Here is a 19,038-nt window from a genome sequence, read left to right on the forward strand (position 1 = left end):
AACCGTTTGAGAACTCTGAAGAACAGCCAATGCCCCTACTAGAACCTACATGCCAGAGGGATGGAGAAGATGAAGAAAAGCCAGTCAGAAAAATCTTGAAATATCGTTGTGGCAAGCAGAGATGCTTTAAAGCTGAAGAAAATGACAAGCATAAATACAGAAGTCAATTCCGGGAAGAAGAGCGAAATAAAGGTAATTTTTGTTTTATCGTTTCTTCCTTTCTCCATTTGTTTATATAAGAAACATTTACTCCCCTGTTTTTGGCAAGTTGAATTTCAATTACCCCCCCCCCCCCCCCCCACACACACACACACACACTTATTACTGTCCATATTAACAGAAAAAAGAGCTGAATTTTCAACTATTTTGATGAGATTTTCTTTTATTCTTATTTCCTGTTAAGATTGTTTTTTGTTAAATATAGCACTTCATTGTTGTAATACCCACTGTCCCTCGATTCCTCATGTTCGCTGGATCCTGTAATTTACTTGTTATTTGTGAATGCCTTTGTCACCAGTTCCGAATTTCTCAGTTCATTATAAATTCAAATGGTTTAACCACTAATTTCAGTCCAGACAAGAAAAATGATGCAAAGTACATTTCAATAGGCTTTTGCTTCCAAAATAATAATAATCCTCAGAGTGACATTTATGGGTTTTGTAATAAAACAAATGTAGCAAAAGAAAGAGTGCATAAAGGAGACTTTTGAAATGACAATAATACTTTTTCAAGACAAAGCGGGAGAATACCATTTTTGTTTAAGAACATGTTTATTTTCCCTGACATTCTTTGTATTGGTCTTGGTATAAATAAATCGGCTGTATAAAAAGTCGGTTACAGTTTAAAAAAAAAAAAAAAAAAAGATTTCAGTATTATAAATGGTAGGTATCTTGGGATTCTGCAGTTATTGTAATTGAGGTTTAATTTCCCAGGTTTAATTTGTGTATCAAAAAATCACTATTAAGTAGTTTTTAGTTCAAGGGTGAGATATATTTCTGCCCATATTGTATTGCATGACTTTATTAACTTACTAAAAATGTATTTATTTATTTTTTGTTTGTTTGTGTGTGTATTTGTAGACCTGCCATCTAGTGGGGCTGTGTTAAAAAACAATAAGGAAGGCAATCCTCAACCTGTGAAGCGTAAAAAAGGTTGGCCAAAAGGAGTAAAGCGAGGTCCACCTAAGTGGAGGCGCAAGAAGGAAAGAAAGACCGGATTCAAGCTGAATCTGTACACACCCCCTGAAACTCCTATGGAAGCCGACCATCAGGTCTTGGCAGAGGAACAGAAGGAACACCCAGAAAAAGTCCCTGCGATTACAGAGGAAGACAGTGAGCTGAGTAAAGAAACTGACCCATTTGATACTGATCTTGAAAAGTTGCTCTCTGTGTCCCAGAGTCCTGAAGAGGTGTTTTCTGAAAAACAGGAAGAGAAATTTGATATAGTAGGGCCTCCTGAAGATACTGACAGTCATAATGAAGGCCAAGAAGGTCCTGATCATGGAGGGATGGACCAAGAAGAAACTGAGAATGTAGCTGAACAGCAGAAGGAACCTGCCCCTGCAGAGGAACATGAGGAGGAAGATGAAGACGAAGAGGAACCAGTACATAATGAAGATCATGATGCTGATGATGAAGATGACAGCCATATAGATTCATCAGAGCTAGAAAAGGAGGAGAATTCTGTGTTGGTGTTGAAGGAGCAGCCAGAGTGTCAGCAACCATTTTTAAACATGAATGTTACATCCAATGTTGTGCTAAATGATCATAATGATGATACTAATGTGAACGGTGGTGGAGATCTTTCAGCTGATATTGATAATGATGGTGATAATGATAATGCTGCGGATTCAGAACGTGCTCTTGATTTTGAGTCTGAAGATGAAAATAGACATGACCCTGACCAAAAGGAAAGTGAAGCAGTGAGCCCTGTTATAAAAGATGATCCCACTGTTTGTACAGAAATTGACACTGAAACTGTGCAGGCAGTACATGCTCTTACCCAAGAAAATAATGAGCAGGAAGATACTTTCCAAGACTGTGTGGAAACACAGGAAGCGTGTAGGAGCTTGCAAAGTTATACACATATAGACCAAAGCCCTCAAATGACCATAATAGATGACTGCCATCAGTCGGATCATAGTAGTCCCATATCATCCGTCCATTCCCATCCAAGTCAGTCGGTTCGTTCTGTGACTAGTCCAGCAGTATCGATTCTAGAAAGCAGCTATACACAAATTAGCCCTGATCAGAATGCCATTTCTGTGCCATTACAAAATATGGAAACCAGCCCAATGATGGATGTCCCTTCTGTTTCAGACCACTCGCAACAAGTTGTAGACAGTGGATTTAGTGATCTTGGCAGTATTGAGAGCACAACTGAAAACTATGAAAATCCTAGCAGCTATGATTCCACATTGGGGAGCAGCATTTGTGGAAATAATTCATCCCAAAATAGCTGCTCGTATAATAATATCTCTTCCAGTAGCCTTACTCAGAACAGCTGTGCTGTGACACAGCAAATGACAAATATTAATGGAAGCTGTAGTATGATGCAACAGAACAGCATTAACTCTCCTCAGAATTGTAGTGTTAAATCTCCACAAGGATGTGTCATAGAAAGACCACCCAGCATCCAGCAGCAGTTGCCACAATGTGGCATGTCTAACAACTTTACACCACCAATGCAACTGACAGATATTTCTGAGTCCAATCCAAATATCGGAATTTATGAAAGGATGGGCCAAAGTGATTATGGTGGTTGTCATTATCCACAGCCATCAGCCACTTTTAGCCTGGCAAAACTACAGCAATTAACCAACACTCTTATGGACCATCCATTGCCTTATAATCATTCAGCTTCTGTCACATCCTATGCAAACAGTGTATCTCTATCTTCACAGCTTAGTAACCCAGGCCTTGTTTCTTTATCCCAGTCTCCACATTCTGTCCCTGGAGGACACCAAGCACAGGCTACAATGACACCTCCCCCTAACCTTACCCCACCCCCAATGAATCTTCCTCCTCAATTACTGCAGCGTAACATGGCAGCTCCAAACATGGGACTCCCACCGTCCCAGAGACTTCAGACTCAAATGCCAGGCAAAAGCCACGTCTCAATGCGCTGTAAATCCGCTCCTCTGTCACCTCATCAGCAACAGATGTATGGAAGGGCCTCACAGACTGTAGCCATGCAGGCACCTACAAGGACACTAACCATGCCTCGAATGAATATGGGTGTAAACCTAATGCCTGCGCCAGCTTACAATGTCAACTCTATGAACATGAATATGAACACTCTGAATGCTATGAATGGGTACAGGATGTCTCAACCAATGATGAACAGTGGCTACCATGGAAATCATGCATACATGAATCAAACGGCACAGTACCCTATGCAGATGGGAATGATGGGAACTCAGCCATACCCTCAGCAGCCCATGCAGGGCCCACCACACAGCAACATGATGTACACTCCACCAAGCCACCATGGTTACATGAACACAGGCATGTCGAAACAATCTTTAAACGGATCCTTCATGAGACGGTAAATGTACCTTGTTAATTACTATTTATAAGTGCATTGTATATCAAAATGCACAACTATGCCTGGAGCATCACCTTTTGAAAACCAGCACTTGGTATGAATGCAAAAAGAGTCTTTGACGGCAATGTGGTGTGTGTGTGTGTGTGTTTTTTTATATATATATATATATATATATATATTATATATATATATATATATATATATATATATATATATATATATATATAGAAGAAAGCCTTACATCATCAAATAAAGGTGACTTTTCTTTGATTTCATGTTATACTCCTTTGAATGATGCCTAAGTTGTTAAACTGTGGCAAAGAAGGCTTCAGCAGTTGGACTGCATTTTTGTGGCAGACCTGTACAATGGAGCTATTTAATGTGCCTGTTACAACTAAGATTTTTGGACATTGCAGCCTTTTAAAGAAAACTCTCCAGTAGTTCTGAGTTTGTGTTCCTTTCTTCTGCCTTTATATATTTAAGTTATTGTAAAATTGATTTTATTATTTTTTTGTTTGTATTTTGGTATGGTGACACATAGCATGCTACAAAGTCTTTTAGTGACAGTGCATAAGATGATACTGTACAAGTGTTGTGCTTAATAGCAAGCCATTTTTAAAACGATTGTCCTTGGTTGAGGTTTCCCCAGTATGGGAGTAAGATGAAACTATATTTTTGTTATTTCTAATACTGTAAAAATGTAAAACTTAGTCCTGTTTCAGTTAAGGTTTTATTGCTAAATGTGTATAATTCAGTACTTTTGTAACAAAATTCTTTAAATGAGGCAGCTTTCTGTTTTATAAATGCAATCTGATTTCTGTCTAAATAGTGAAGTATATCACAGTGTTTGTAACGGTACAGTTCTGAATCATTTCAAAGAACATGCCCAGGGTTTTAAAAAAGAAAGGTAAATTTAGTCGAAAGTTGCTATTTTACAAAAATGCCTTTAACCTTACATTTTCATTCCATCTGTAGATTTTTCTATCTTTTATAAAATGTTGGAGTTATATTTTACACAAATATAGAGCAGTAGCCTGTGAATAGACCAAACTAAGCTAGCAAATCGCATGTAAAAAGCAAGTTGTATTTGTGTCTGTTTTATATTGCTTTTTTGTAGCCTTTGTACCTGTACAGAGTGGCTGTTGGGAATGAGAAGAAAAGCTGGATATGTGTACAAAGTAGAACAGAATGAAAGTCATGTATTTATCGGTTATCTTTAGTCACTTAAAACAATACACAAAATACACAAAAGAAGCTGTACATTTTAACATAAAATAAATTATGATGAGCCATTCCTGAACTTCTGTGATTAATACTTGTGTACTTTTTTTGCGTCCTATGAAATACAAATCATGGTTCTGTGCAATTTCTAGCAATGCAGAAGTTAGTGGTCTTCCTATAAAGATCAATAAAAATAACTCCCTGTGAATTGATTTTAATGAGAGCAATTTTAAAACTAAACAAAAATCTATATCATAGAAAGGAAAACAAAACATTTGACATTTATTGTGGATGGATTTAAGAAATATTTTGTGTAATACCCCCCTCTTTTTTAAAAGCAAATGAACAAATCAACTTAAGATAATTCACATACTGTTAGTACAATACTGTATATACACAATAAGTACAGTACTTCCATTTTAGTGATTGGCACTAAATGCATGTTGATAGTTGAACACACACTATATAAAAGTCAATTTAACACGTCTACAGTGGTTATCGGTATGCTGATCACAAGCAGATGTAGCGTGTATAGAAAAGTATTACTGTTTCATAATTTAGAAGAATGGATTTCAGCACCAGTGTTGAATCAATGAACATAAAGGTTGAAAAAAGCCAACTTGCTGTAATGGGGCATGGATTGTTGAGTTGCTTAAGGTAAAATATGTTTTTGTTAAAACTAATTGATATACGTAGGTTCATAGGGAGAATTAGGGATATGTATTTTTAAAGAGACAGGTGTAGGGTTTTTTTTTATATACTGAAAATTTAAAACTTAGTTTGCAAAGAACAAGCAAAAGCTTTCAACCAACTATGTATCTGTGTGAAAACCATTATGTCTGCTATAAAACTTTATGTAGTGGATTGGCAAAAATTAAAATTTGAGTTACAGGCTGTACAATTTTTTAGCAGAGACAGGAAATGACCAGACAATTATTTTGGGACATACTGAAACATGAGCACGATTGCAGTGAACCGATTCCTTGCTATCCTGTTCTTCAGTCTCTTACATGATTACAATTTGTTAAATGTACTGTGTCTTTCTTTTCTTCTCCATTTTGTTCACCATTTGAATTGACATCATTCTTTGCATTCTTTTTCTCTATTAGCAGATTTATGTCAAGCTGTCTTAGCTGTTTTAAGAAGCCACGATTGGGTAAAATGCACCTGTGCTTAATCACTTCATTAATCGCATCCCCAACTGTCATGTTTTTATAAATCATTAGGTAGGCTAGAACCAGAGTGGCGGATCTGCTTCTTCCCATTGCACAATGTACCAGAAGCTTATCTAAAAAAGAAAAAAAGACATTTTCAGAAAAAAAAAAACATTTCCTAAATTCTACTGTTTATAAAGTCTATTTAACATTTAGGTAAAGGATGGATACTGTACCTATCTGAAATTGCACCCCCTGGGGGAAATTAATGGAGATCTTTACATTTTGGCAAAATTGGTTAGCAGCTATTCAAGCATGAAATGTATGGATACTTGGAGGATTGTACCAAATGCCCTTTTTTTTAAATTTATTTATTTATTTTATGCTCATCGCTAAGGTTTAACTTTTCTCTGTCTAGAACCAAACTATTATTTTGGGGAAACCCCAGTAGTGTAGTTCCAGATGGAGAACAATTAAAAATGTGTTATAAATGGGGCAGTACATTTTTTTTTTTTTTTTTTTTTTTTTTTTTAAATGATTCAAGTATGACTCTTTACATTTTAGGGGGGCCAATTCCCTACCTTCTAGGCCCCCATCCTCTGAATCAGATACAGACTAATGAATCTGAGGCTGAACATGCTCGATCTGAGGTGCTGTATCCTGTACTTCACCATTCAGTCAATACACGTTCTGAGGTATGCTATTTTTTAAAGGATAAGACTTAAGAATATGTTTTATAAATGTTGGCAAATTCAATATGATTCCTTTCTATTGTAGTCACAGTTGATTGGTTATGGAAAGTGTATACTGTTTAAGACAGAAATCTAGTCCAGTACTAAAGTGTGTTGTGTACAGTTTAGTGGGGAGAAGAGGGTTTGCATGAAGAAATATGACAGGTATACTATATAATAAAGTTGTTAGAATGTGTATTATGCTCTATTTAACCAGTATTACATTGAAATTAAAATAACATTTCCATTAACACTAGTATTATTTTAATACTGTACCTTAAAAAATAAGGATTGTGCAATAGTTTACTTACTTTTTGGATTACTGAGTGCACTGTCAATAAATTGGGTAGCAGGATAAAAAAACTGGCTGAGATCAAATCGGGGAAGATCCTCTGCTTCAACTCCATAATACTCGATAGTCATGTCGCTATAATATTCAGGACCTGTACCAACATTCCATTTGCCATCAGCTGCATTAAGAACATGTGTCATGCCCATCTTTTCCAGATTGTATCGATCTAAAGCTGTCTTCCTACAAGTAAAATGAGGACAAAAATGAGATTAGATACATTTTCCTGGAAAGACTTTGCATGGTACAGTAGGTGTGATTATCATTTCCACTGCATTGTGTTTAAATGGTCAAATACTGTATATCCCAAGACTTGATAGTAAACTATTATACATCATATAAAGGCAGTGGTTCTCAAATACATGAAAACTCCCTAGTAAAGAATACACTTTGACACTACAAATACCTTTTTTTTTTTTTTTTTTTTTTTTTTAAACTTGGAGGTATTCTCCATGAGCATTTTCTTCCTGCTTCTGTACCTCAGTATTTAAGGTCTCAAGTTTTGGGTTTGCAATGAGATCTATAAACTACGCTGCTGCTTCCTTTCTGTAATTATGTAACCTTTCCACGGACCACCTGAAAAGAGCCTGCGGACCACAGATTGAGAACAACTGCATTAAAGGGATAACAGAATTAAAGGTACACTGTTATATGTAGATAACCAAATCCTGAATGCAAACTTCTTCCCAAGAAGAATAAATTGAGTTCCGTTAATCTGGTCTATTTCTAAATTCTGCAAATTTGTTGGTTGTTACTGTGAAGCACTGTTTTGATGGCATTTAGTAAAACAGGTCTTTAAAATTAAGTTATTGGTGTGTTTCTAGAATATAAAGCAATACGTAATCTGGATAAATGTAATACAGCATTGACATTTTCTGAAAAGCCAGATCAAAAAGGTCCAGATAAAAGTAAGTCTCGATTACAAAATCTCTTTGATCTAGATTACAAGTTTTGAAAAATCAGCCACAGGTGACCAATATTTTCTAGTTTATTCATTTTTAATACAATTTCTTTCAAGTAATTGACAGGAGAATTTCTGTTGCAATGGAGGCTTTGCTAAAATCCCACTGCTTACTGGTATTACAAATTCCAAATTGGATGGAACAGAATTGTGACTTACTCATCGCCTATGTAAAGGTTTGGCCACACCTCGTTGACGTGTGTGAATTTCACAGGAGTATGCCAGCAAAGACGCTCCAGCTCGAAGGCTCCAGGTGTTATATATTTGTCCTCTGGATCTATCTTCACTGAAGCATATGCATTTTTCTTCTTTTGAGTCTTTGGCCCATTAGAAGTCATTTTCAATGAAATCCTTTTTTTTTTTCTTCCCTGTTTTGATTGTGTTACCTGAAATAGAAATGTATTGGTTTTTGTTTTATTAAACAGATCAAGACCAAAAATATAAATAACGCATTAAGCCTTACTTATGTTTCACATTCGATCTATTACCCTTTCATAAAATAACATCTAATGAAGACAATGAACCCTATTATGTCTTTATGTATATGAAAATGAGTTAATTACATGTTTTTTGTTTTTTAATTAGTTTTATCCTGAGAACCACAAATTTTACGTTATATGATAAGTAATATTCTTAGAAATGCAATTGCAAAAAAAAAAAAAAAAAAAGGGGGAGGTACCCCAATGGAAATTTATATTTTCTAGAAATTTCTTAAAAATAAAGAATTTTAGGAAACATCTTTTGTAGCAAAATTTTTGCTTTTGTGGATGATGAAAAGTTACAAGAAATAGATGTTTACAATTATTTATCAAAGCAATTTTTTTGCAAAACTCTAAAAATATTAATTAAAAAATATTCATACCCTTTGAAAGCTTGAAACAATATTACACTATTAACATGCAAACTTTCATTCATAGTTGCCTTTAATAATAAAAAAGTACTTTCTACAATACAAAATGTACTATCATTCCATACCTCGTTCACTTGCTGTTTGATGTTAGCCAGGAAGAGCTTTGTGAAAATCGGGGAGCAGGAGAGTTGCTCAGTTACTGACTGTAAAATTAAATTATATTTTTAGAGCACTGATCTGCTGTGTCTAACCATTGCTATATTTTACCCAGCCACCAGGGAGAATCTTCACATGTACTAATAACATATCCCTTATCTGGAACCTTACACCTGATGCTTGCTACTGCTCAGTGACAAGTAAGTGCTGTGCATACTGCTATGAGATGACAGAACAGGATACATTTCCCATTTTGGTTTAGGCGTGTCAAATAACCATAACCTATTTTAATCTCTTTTGAGGATACCCTCTTGAATTAGCTGTCTGGCATCTCAACTGTATTTTTAGCCATGGGGAAAGTTTTCTTTATGAAGTTGAAGAGTTATTCAGGGCATTTTTTAAAGTGGATTAAGATTGTTAACAAGAGTGTTTTAACAACAACAAATTCTCTTATGTTGATATTGATAAAGTGAAAAAAAAAAAGTTCAAAACGTTTTCAAATCTGTTTATTTCATTTTGTTTTTCAGTAATATTCTATGGCTCATTGAGGACATGGGGGTAAAAATTGTCATGTAAAAATCTAAAGACAAAAGTAATAAAATATGTTCTGTGCATCACTGTGACACCTTGAACATACAAAGCTAAAGCTGAGTGAAACACTATATAAGCATAGAGGGCCTGGGTTATTATGAAACTGGAAAAGTAATGTTAATAGTATTTTATTCTATAGTGAAATTAACACCACTGTATTTCATTCAGGTCTATTTTACTTTTTTTTTTTTTATCTTCAAGCCCTGCTGTCACCTGGAGTACCAATGCAACAATCAAACCTGGCAATTTCTTTAATTGATATATTTAAGTATTTTAATTACTTATATCATGAGTATTTCTATTTTACCAGACAGTTGATCATTCACTTTAGTCTGTCTGGTCATTTCTTTGTGAAAATGTAATGTCCTGGTGTGACTACTTTTTAACAACTTCTGCATTTTTTGCTAAGATTTTTAACAGTGTTCTATAAAGTTATATGACACAGCCTTTTCTAAAATGAAAAAGTTGTAATTCAGTTAAATAATTGCTTTATTGTAAATATAAAGCACCATCACTGCGCAGTACCATAACATGATACTAGCTGTATTGGAATGCAGCTTGGTAGCACAGACTAAAACACAATTGTATTGAGTTCATGTAGGTTTATATTGCTGAAGGTGTCCAGATCGGAAGGGATTAATAATAATATCTGTATAATATATTTATTTTTATATAGCACATTTCACGGTGGCCCACCATCACAAAGCGCTTTACAGAGGTAGGCTGTGAACTGTGCAGTGCATGCAGTCACTTACAATAGGACATTGATGTAACATCTCATCTGCAGGATGGAGCACAAGGAAGTTAAAAGTGACTTGCTCAGGGTCACAGAGTAAGTCAGTCAGTGGTAGAGGTGGGATTTGAAACGGTGATCTTCTGGTTACAAGCCATGGACTTTAACCACTGGGCCACACTGCCTCTTAAGTCCAGTATTGGGGCCTAACAGCTACTTTACTATACTCTAGTAAGAATTATGCCATTCTAACAGGGCTCACCCCACACTCGGACAAGTCATCTAGGTGGAACTGAATGTAATAACCTTAAAACGCAAACCCTGAGTAATGGACTAACCATTTCTGGTTAATGAACACACAGAAACTCAATCAAACCTTTTCTCATGAATGAATATTTTCCCAAATCTATCTTTATTATTTACCATTCACGTCTCACTATTGTGTCTTGGGAGTGAGTCTGTTACAGTATCTAAACCCTCTGAAGGTACAGTATACAATCTCACCACTGATGTGCTGTTTATACCCCAGTTTAACACTGCTCTTACAAAACATAAATTTGTAAATCTTCAGTGTTAAAATATCAGTAAAACATTGAACAAATATCCCACCTTTGTTTGGGCATTATAAATACAGGAAGTTCATTCTGGTTTCTGCTTGGAAGAAACTTTAACTTTTGTAGGCCTTAAAGGAATGGTATAGTCACAAAACTTTAACAGAAGTTATTTAAATCAAAGTCTAATTTCAGGAATATGCACTCGGGGAAACCAACTGCTTGTTTAAACATTTCCATGTTTTGTGTTTGCCAGATGGAATTTAAGAAATGGTAGGCACTTGGATTATGTAGTGCGAAATGTCAGTGCCAGTTAAAGAAAGAGGAATATTGTTTATTGTACAACTCAAGGGAATTCCGATTTCAGTTAAAACATGATGTTTATTTATATTTCTAAGATGCTTTATACTGTTTAAAAACATTAATTGTACAAACCACTTTAAATAAAAGAGTGATACATTTACAATCAGAATTATTGTGGCTCCTTTTCCTTTCTTCTCTCTAGTGTTAGAGTGAGGTCTAGTTGTCTAAGCTGGCTCAAAAATCCTGAATTGGGAAAGATATCTCTGTGTTTGCAGACTGCCTTGATTGCATCCAGCAGAGTCACATTCTTGCAGATCATTAGGTAGGCTAACACCAGAGTTGCAGAGCGACTGACACCCATTGCACAGTTGACAAACACTTTCCCTGCAAGAAAAACAAAAAGTTATATCTAATATATAATCACATTAAAGGATACATATATTAGTATTGTGTTGCATTTTATTTCTTCAGTTCACTTTTGTCTTTATTTCACAACTCTTTGCAACAGCTCTTTTACTCTAGCATTTCCTCTGCGCACTTAGTGACCTGCAAAATAAGTTTTGAACAGGACCTAAAATCTGTGTGACTCAGAAAGGTTATCCTTTTCATCCAGCCCAAGCTGTTACTACAACCAGATACTGGCTCCAAATGTAGCAGCCTTGCAGATGCCTATCTGACGTGTTGCGTAAATACAGATTGTGTTGGACAAATTCCCACCAATCTCATTCATTTGGAACCTGAGCGTGCTCTCCTTGCTGCACTGACATCTGTAGCAGCTGATCTTATCGAGCATGTTAACCATAAACTTGTCAGTTGCAGGCCAACCGAGTCATACAGTTGTCAAGTGAGGGAAATAGCTCCATGTTTCCCATGCTGTTTTCTTGCCCCATCTAGCTAATAGCATTTGGGATGTATTTGGTTTCAATTTAGTCTGTGATTGTCTTGGTTGACATTTGAGTCTCCACCCAAACTCACATCGGCAATCCCAATGGGGTTTAAATCTGATGACAGTGCAGCCCTAGGCAGAACTTTAATTGGGATCATCAGTCGCTTATTTAAAAACAGAGATCTTTTCATTCAATTAGCAGATCTCATTAAAACAAGAGCAGAACAGTGGTTTTGAACAAATGATACACGATGGTCTGTAGTACTGCATTGTATTACCACTGTGATTGGTATGTCAAAATATGAAAATGTACCCACTGTATGTAACCGTAAAATTACAGCTGCCCTTCAGCTACTTTAGTCCCTTGGTATTGCCATTGTGGTGCCATTGAAGACCAAGGGCAGCGCATACACAATTACCTTGCAGTGAACCAAGTCCTGCACTTATAAACTTAGCAGTCGGATAAAAGAATGGGCTCAGGTCAAACTCCGGTTCATCATCTGCCTCTACGCCAAGGTAATGCATCTGCGTGTCACGGTAGTACTTGGCTCCAGTGTTAACCTGGCATATTCCTTGAGCAGCATTGACAATATGGGTGATGCCAAGATTAAGCAATGTGCGTTTGTCTCGTGCAGCGTACCTAAAAATAAAAATAGCATTCAAAGTTGTAATTAATTTGTATGTTAAGTTAATGATAATAAATGATAGCAAATAAACAAGTAAACACTTCATATTTTGCAAGTAATTGGGTGAATGAATATAAGAAGGAATAGACTTCAAATTATCTAAATAAATAAAGCCTAGCTGCAACTTTGTATAGAAACACAAAATGTCACAAATCTCAATAGGTTTATTACAAATACATTGAAGTGCATTCCTTCTTCATTCACCCAAACATTATATTGTGTTTATGACCTGCATTAATATTTTTTGTGGCCAGCGTCTTAAAAGAAAATCCCTGGTATAGGAGTCTTATGATGCAAAGCTAACAGAAAGCTGAAGTTTCAATGCTAGAGCTACTAAACCATTTGACTTAAAAATCCAGCACTGTTTTAGTCCTGGGTCCTCTTTTTGGTTTACTTGGTAAAAATTGAATTTAATTGTTCAATACAGGAGTATTTAAGTAACTCAATAGTTTACAGTACATACGCATCTCCTATATATATATTTGGCCAGACTTCATTGACATGTCCAGTCGATTTTCTGTTCTCCATCAAGAGGCACTGGAGCTCAGAAATAGAAGGGGTTTCATACTTATCCTTGCTTGCTTGCTTGTCTTCATGGCCAGCCATTCTAAAACAGATATTTAAAAAGATTTGACATTTTATCTAATAAATCCTCCAAACACTCCAGTTCATCAGATTTTCCAATTCATCCACCTTCTTAAAGGCCATTAAGTAGAATCTTAAAAATCTACATAAGATTATTGGTTCTAAACAGGTGGTATATGCTAAAGAATACTGATAAGAAATACCATTAAGATAAAACATCAGTTGTTCATTAGACAGACTTTTTAAAATGATGTAACCTCAGAATTATCTTTATTAAACTATAAAACATTATACACCGATAAATGTTATTTATAAAAGTTACAAACTTTTAACAGCACTTTGTGGGCCTGTGCATTTTAATTAGCAATCATGAAATAAGGGCTCTGTCTGTCCTGGAATATCTGCTCCTGGCCCAAACACCACCACATGTTATTTTGTATTGGGATTGAGTCTGAATTTAGACCTCTGTTTGTACCACTGACCTCTTAAATGGCTTCCCCTTGCATTCCAAAACGGGATATACCACTGGCCAGGCCCTATGTTATGTGCAAAAATCTGAGATGATTGTATAAGAAAAGAATTTGAGAGGCGCATGATGATCCTTTGCAAAAGCGATGAGCAAAACCATGCCAATGGTTCTTTACACAGGGTGCTGTATATGGAATTCAGAATATATGGAACTGAAAGTACAGACTAATCAGTAAGGCACAGTATTTAAAAACACACACCAACTGTACTTCAACAGCTGTGCTGAACAACATTATTTGGATACACTCCATCTCATTCTTATAACATGAATCATTAACTACTGTCAAAACCTGAAGTTGTCTCCTGCTCACTGACTATAATCATGATTGCAAACTGTATGGAGGTATTGCAACGTCAACACTAGCGTGGGTAACCTAATGAGTGCTTGCACAGGTCCTCATGAGTTGAGCCAGCTGTTAAAATGGATCAGAGTAAATTAGTAGAGCTGCTGACTTTGTCTTGTACAACACAGATCAAAATTGTCCTCAGGCACGTTTTAATAGCTGCTAAACAGTATGTCGTAAATCGATGTTTATGTAAGACGTCATTCAATTGTTTTAGAAAAGCACATTTGTTCTGCTGTTTACTGGTTGGTAAGACCACTAATTCAGGTTTTACTGTATTTGTTTTTCAGTCTTTCATGTTTGGTTATAGTAAAATTGGCTTTTCTCCCTGCTTTTATTTATCTTAATTCCTTTACAGAACTGAACTGTTTTGTACAGCTTAAAAAGTATACAGAAATATATGGAACTCTGAGATTGTTTAGAAAGGATTTGCTTATCTTCCTGATGTTACAGAAAACTCCTTCAATATTATTTGCTTGCTGAGCAAAGCCCTTTATATCCTTGAAGCATCTCCCTCCCTCCCTCCCTCCCTCCCTCCCTCTGCTGCTGCCTGCTCATGGTTACACAAGGTCACAGCTATAGAGGGAATGTGATAGTTCTGCTTCACCGGAAACAGGGGTACAAGTTGAAGGCTATGAATCCTGAATGGGTTAATATTAGGGTGGCTGGAGAGACGACTGTTTGGAAATGGATCTCAAGACAGCTGAATGTTTAAAGAACATTCTTTTAGAATTAAGACTTCAAACTGCAGTTGTTCCTGGCAACAGATCAAACCAGAATGTCTCTTGTTAAGTAGTTTTGGAATTTAAGTCTATTTTGTTGCTTTGAATTAGTTTTGATTTAGTTCTATTTTTAGATTTAGTTCTAGATTATTTGAATACACCTCTAAATATTGCTCCACTGTAGATGATTGAATGAGTTAAAATCCATCCGGCTGAGAGCACCCCTCTGCTGCACTTCAAGCCAGAACATATAAAGAAGGACGGCAGACAATCATACTAATTCCCATTGATCAGTTAGGCTTTTAAGCTTTAATGAATCCTTTATAAAGTACCCACATAACTTAACCCCATAAATGTTTGAAATAAATGTAAATTTGAATATGTGTTTACTGGTGGTCGCAATAGAGACACTCCATATGAATTAGTGTAATACTATCAAATACGATATACAGGAAAAAAAATCATTTTTTAAATGAGTTGGGCTTTACAAGGCTCACCTTTTGCTTTTACAACCTTTCACTATGATATATTACACTTTGATGTGCTATTACAGTGGTAAACCATTGAAAGTTATTATACACAGAAATAACCAAATTAACTATCAATATTAATAAATGAACTAGTATTTAGCTCCAGCGCTATGTTCAAAAGTATTGAGTTTTAAAGAATTTTGAACTTTCTCAAAAATTGTGCAGTGAAAATATGTTGGTGATCCATGGAGCCTGTCAAACATACACCCATGTTACAAAAATCCATAAAAAGAAATATATTTTTTTTGGTAATGCTTTTTCTCAATTCTAATTACATTATGGGTTTCCTTTTGACTTTATCTTCTATCTATCTATAAATACATTGTTTTCCATTTAGATGTAGATTCTCATGTAAAACTTCTCATGATGTTTCTAAATATTGTGTTATAAATGACTTGTTAACAAAACAATTAACTTACTTTTAGGTTCTAATTCCTCCTTTTTTTCAGCGCTATTGGCTTCAGTTTGTTATATTCCAGGGTGTGTTGTGCAAACCTCAAGCTCTGCCCCTTGAAGCAGTTTCCTTTTTTAATTCAGTGATAATTATAAACCTTACAGCTACAAATGCAATTCCCAACTGCATCAGACAGCTGAGACCCAGATAGATAAGCAAGCTGTTTAGTGCCTTTTTTTCTACCAATGTTAGCAAAATAATATTTTCTTTACAACTGGGAGCCTTCCTGTATTGGAAAAGAGCAAACACCAGATGTGTTACCAATTAAACCATTCTGAGACAATTTTGAAGATAATTTAAACCCAAGGAATCCAAATTGTGTGAACTGCCAAAACACAGGAGTAAGATCCCAATGTCAAAGCAATGTGAAAGTTATTAGTGCATTATGAGCCCACAAGGGGAAACCCTGTTTAACAAGGCTGTTTTACTACGGGATAGTGACCCATAATCATCCTTGTATTCACAGTTATGAACACCAAATGTAAGACCGCAAACCAAACCACATATCAAGGATCGTCCAGCTAAACCCTTGTGCAAATTCAAATACATTAAGCCTAACCATTGGTGTATCAACATGTTGCACTGCCTTCAAGTCAGTCAGAAATGTTATCTTAAAACATAATAGCGCATCAACCTGCTAACTTACTGTAGCCACTTTTAATTTACCTAGTGTCTCTAGATCCTCCTGGGAATGACGTCTGACTATATATTTTTTTGGATATACCTGGCATAATACTTGCTTTATAATATAAACAATGTCAGAAGACTATTTAAACAATTAATGATTCCAGTGGCATACACATCACAGTTTAAATGACATACATTTTTTTTTAGCGAAGAAAAAAAAATCCCAAGATTCTCAGTAATAAATTAAAATAAAAACTGAAAGGGTCACTAAACTAAACCCAAACTGATGTAAAGTAACTCACAAATCTGGACAAGCACAGTAGTGCTCAGGTTACCCTAAACCAGTTCAGTATAGTATCCCACTGTTGAGTAACAGAGACGAAACAATTACAGAAAGAGAAAAAGAATCCTGGTGATTTTAAAAGGTCTGTCAAAAATGGAAGACTTGTAGATGAGTGATACACTGAAGTATTCAGCTGCACCACACAAGACGTTTGTTTCAAAGTGGAATAGAGTGATATCGACAGTGTACAGCAGCTGCAGTGCAGGGTTGCATTTAGTTTATTCTGTGCAGCACCTTCTGTACGAGGTGATTAGCAGGTAATCAATAGCACTCTGACAGCTGCCATGTATGTTTATCTATCATGCAATTACATCTGTAATGTATCTGACTTCAGGGTACAGACACCACTACAAGTGTAATACAATATAACTTGATAGAAATGCAATGGAAAGTGTGAATAACAGCAATGTGAATAAAACCTTTAGTACAGTTTGGGCCTTACTCATACAGAAACTGACACTAGTGACCTGATCCAGATTTGAACCCAAGTCTCCAGATGCTGGTGAATTAGGGCTTTATTCCACCTATCTCCCTCATTATCACTTTTAATACTCCGGCACTGTTCTTCTAGGATTATTTACTGTTTCATTCACAATCGCTACAGTCATTTCAGGTTATGGGGAAAGGCCCTTTGTGACAACACTAATAATTAAACACAGTCTTACTGATGTGAACAGTGTTGCATATGGATGATTTTAAGTATCACTGCAAACGTTGAACATGTACAGTACTGCGTAGATCAGCACCGGAAACGAAAAAACAAAACAGTTACTGTAAAAGTATATATTAAAGTTATAAAGAAAAAAAAACAGAAAAAAGTAAAATCATTTACAGTTGCCTCTATTTTTTCCCCCACACATTTTTGTTTGATTTTTTTTTTTTTTTGTGAGGTACAGATTCCAATAAGAAAAAGTCACTTATCCGAACAGGTCCTGGTCTCAACTAGTTTTGATAAATGAATATCATGTATTTACAGACTGAAATGTATTCTATTGGAACAAATAAATGCATATATATATATATATATATATATATATATATATATATATATATATATATATATATATATATAAAATAAACATATTGCTTTAGTGTAATAAATGGCTGTTTCACAAATGAACTGTTATCATTCATCATACAACAATTCTTTTCAACAGTCTGTTTCCACCTGCGGGAATTGAATTGACAGGGCATGTGTATGCAGACAGACTTCATATTTGTTGATTAGGAAAGCAACATGAAAAAGTCAGAATGAGTTTGCTTGTTATGATGACAACAGAGTAGGTTAAGTCTGAACAAAATTAAGTTTTTAAGACAAAAATGCGGGGGTCCTTTAATATATATTGCACAGTGGTTAAGACACTTGCTTGGGGAGTGTCTGGTTGTTGTCGGTTTATGCCCAGCCTCTGTCTGTTACACACAGCTCTGAGGACTAAGATGAAAACAATATGACTGATGAATGAACTTACAGGAGGCATTAAATAACTGGTAGATTTACAAGAAGATTTAGTACTGATTACTTTACTACTATGTCACTTTATCTTATTTAGTACTTTATATTAAAAGTTGCCATCCTAATCCATACCACACACGACCCTCTATGGAGCCACAAAATACCTCTTTCACAGGGAGGGGCTAATTCACCAAAATTCCCCCCACAAAACAACTGACCTCCCTGGCATTAGTTGATGTATTACCACCAATGCACAATAAGTAAAAATAAGAAACAAATAAATATATCCTTATGCTTATATATCCTCTTTCTCAATTGCCAGGATTTATTTGAAATCAAATAGATCGACCAGCATCAGCACCTGCAGAATGTGTAAACTGTAAACAAGCAGTTAACACTCAAAGCAATTGAATTATAAAATCTGATTTATCCAGGAGAGTTACGAGAGTGTCTGCAGGGACAACTGTTTGACATGAGACCTGTCTGCAGCTAAGTGCACTTTTCTAAATTTGGTAAGGCTTACAGAGCACACCACATCATTTCTGTCTCAGCAGTTCTTTAAAAGACCTCAGCACTGGTATGTATACTGGCAGACATCAATGATGGCAACTCTATTGTCTCAGAGACAACCTCCACAGTCCCTTTTTCTTCAGAATTTCAAGCATGTCAGCAATATGTACTTAAATTCATTGCTTTACATGTTGACGGTCTGTCATCTTGCTAGCCTGGGGCTC

General features: G+C 35.7%; 3 protein-coding genes across 10 annotated transcripts in view; 1 reads left to right on the forward strand and 2 right to left on the reverse strand.

Annotated features, from left to right (window-relative positions):
- Positions 1 to 3,709, forward strand: part of LOC121321814 (histone acetyltransferase KAT6B-like) — a 42,954-nt gene extending 39,245 nt beyond the window's left edge. For all 8 annotated transcript variants that reach the window (XM_041261033.1, XM_041261036.1, XM_041261032.1 and 5 more), the window contains 2 exons: positions 1 to 192; positions 1,080 to 3,709. The exon at positions 1 to 192 is cut by the window's left edge and continues 100 nt beyond it. In XM_041261033.1, the coding sequence (XP_041116967.1) occupies positions 1 to 192; positions 1,080 to 3,550 (2,663 nt within the window). In that variant the 3' untranslated portion in view covers positions 3,551 to 3,709. The remainder of the gene's footprint in view (positions 193 to 1,079) is intronic.
- Positions 3,710 to 3,747: 38 nt separating this feature from the next.
- LOC121321815 (dual specificity phosphatase 29-like) lies at positions 3,748 to 9,441 on the reverse strand. The gene is made up of 4 exons (XM_041261041.1): positions 8,938 to 9,441; positions 8,122 to 8,348; positions 6,964 to 7,184; positions 3,748 to 6,055 (listed from the first exon to the last, which is right to left on the reverse strand). The coding sequence occupies exons 2-4, from the start codon at positions 8,298 to 8,300 to the stop codon at positions 5,766 to 5,768; spliced, it is 690 nt and encodes a 229-aa protein (XP_041116975.1). The 5' UTR covers positions 8,301 to 8,348; positions 8,938 to 9,441; the 3' UTR covers positions 3,748 to 5,765.
- Positions 9,442 to 10,409: 968 nt separating this feature from the next.
- On the reverse strand, positions 10,410 to 16,062 carry LOC121321816 (dual specificity protein phosphatase 13-like). The gene is made up of 4 exons (XM_041261042.1): positions 15,847 to 16,062; positions 13,182 to 13,325; positions 12,452 to 12,672; positions 10,410 to 11,530 (listed from the first exon to the last, which is right to left on the reverse strand). Exons 2-4 carry the CDS (start codon positions 13,322 to 13,324, stop codon positions 11,316 to 11,318), a joined length of 579 nt encoding a protein of 192 aa, XP_041116976.1. The 5' UTR covers position 13,325; positions 15,847 to 16,062; the 3' UTR covers positions 10,410 to 11,315.
- Positions 16,063 to 19,038: the final 2,976 nt, after the last annotated feature.

Source organism: Polyodon spathula, chromosome 10 (assembly GCF_017654505.1).
Source record: "Polyodon spathula isolate WHYD16114869_AA chromosome 10, ASM1765450v1, whole genome shotgun sequence".
NCBI lineage: Eukaryota > Metazoa > Chordata > Actinopteri > Acipenseriformes > Polyodontidae > Polyodon > Polyodon spathula.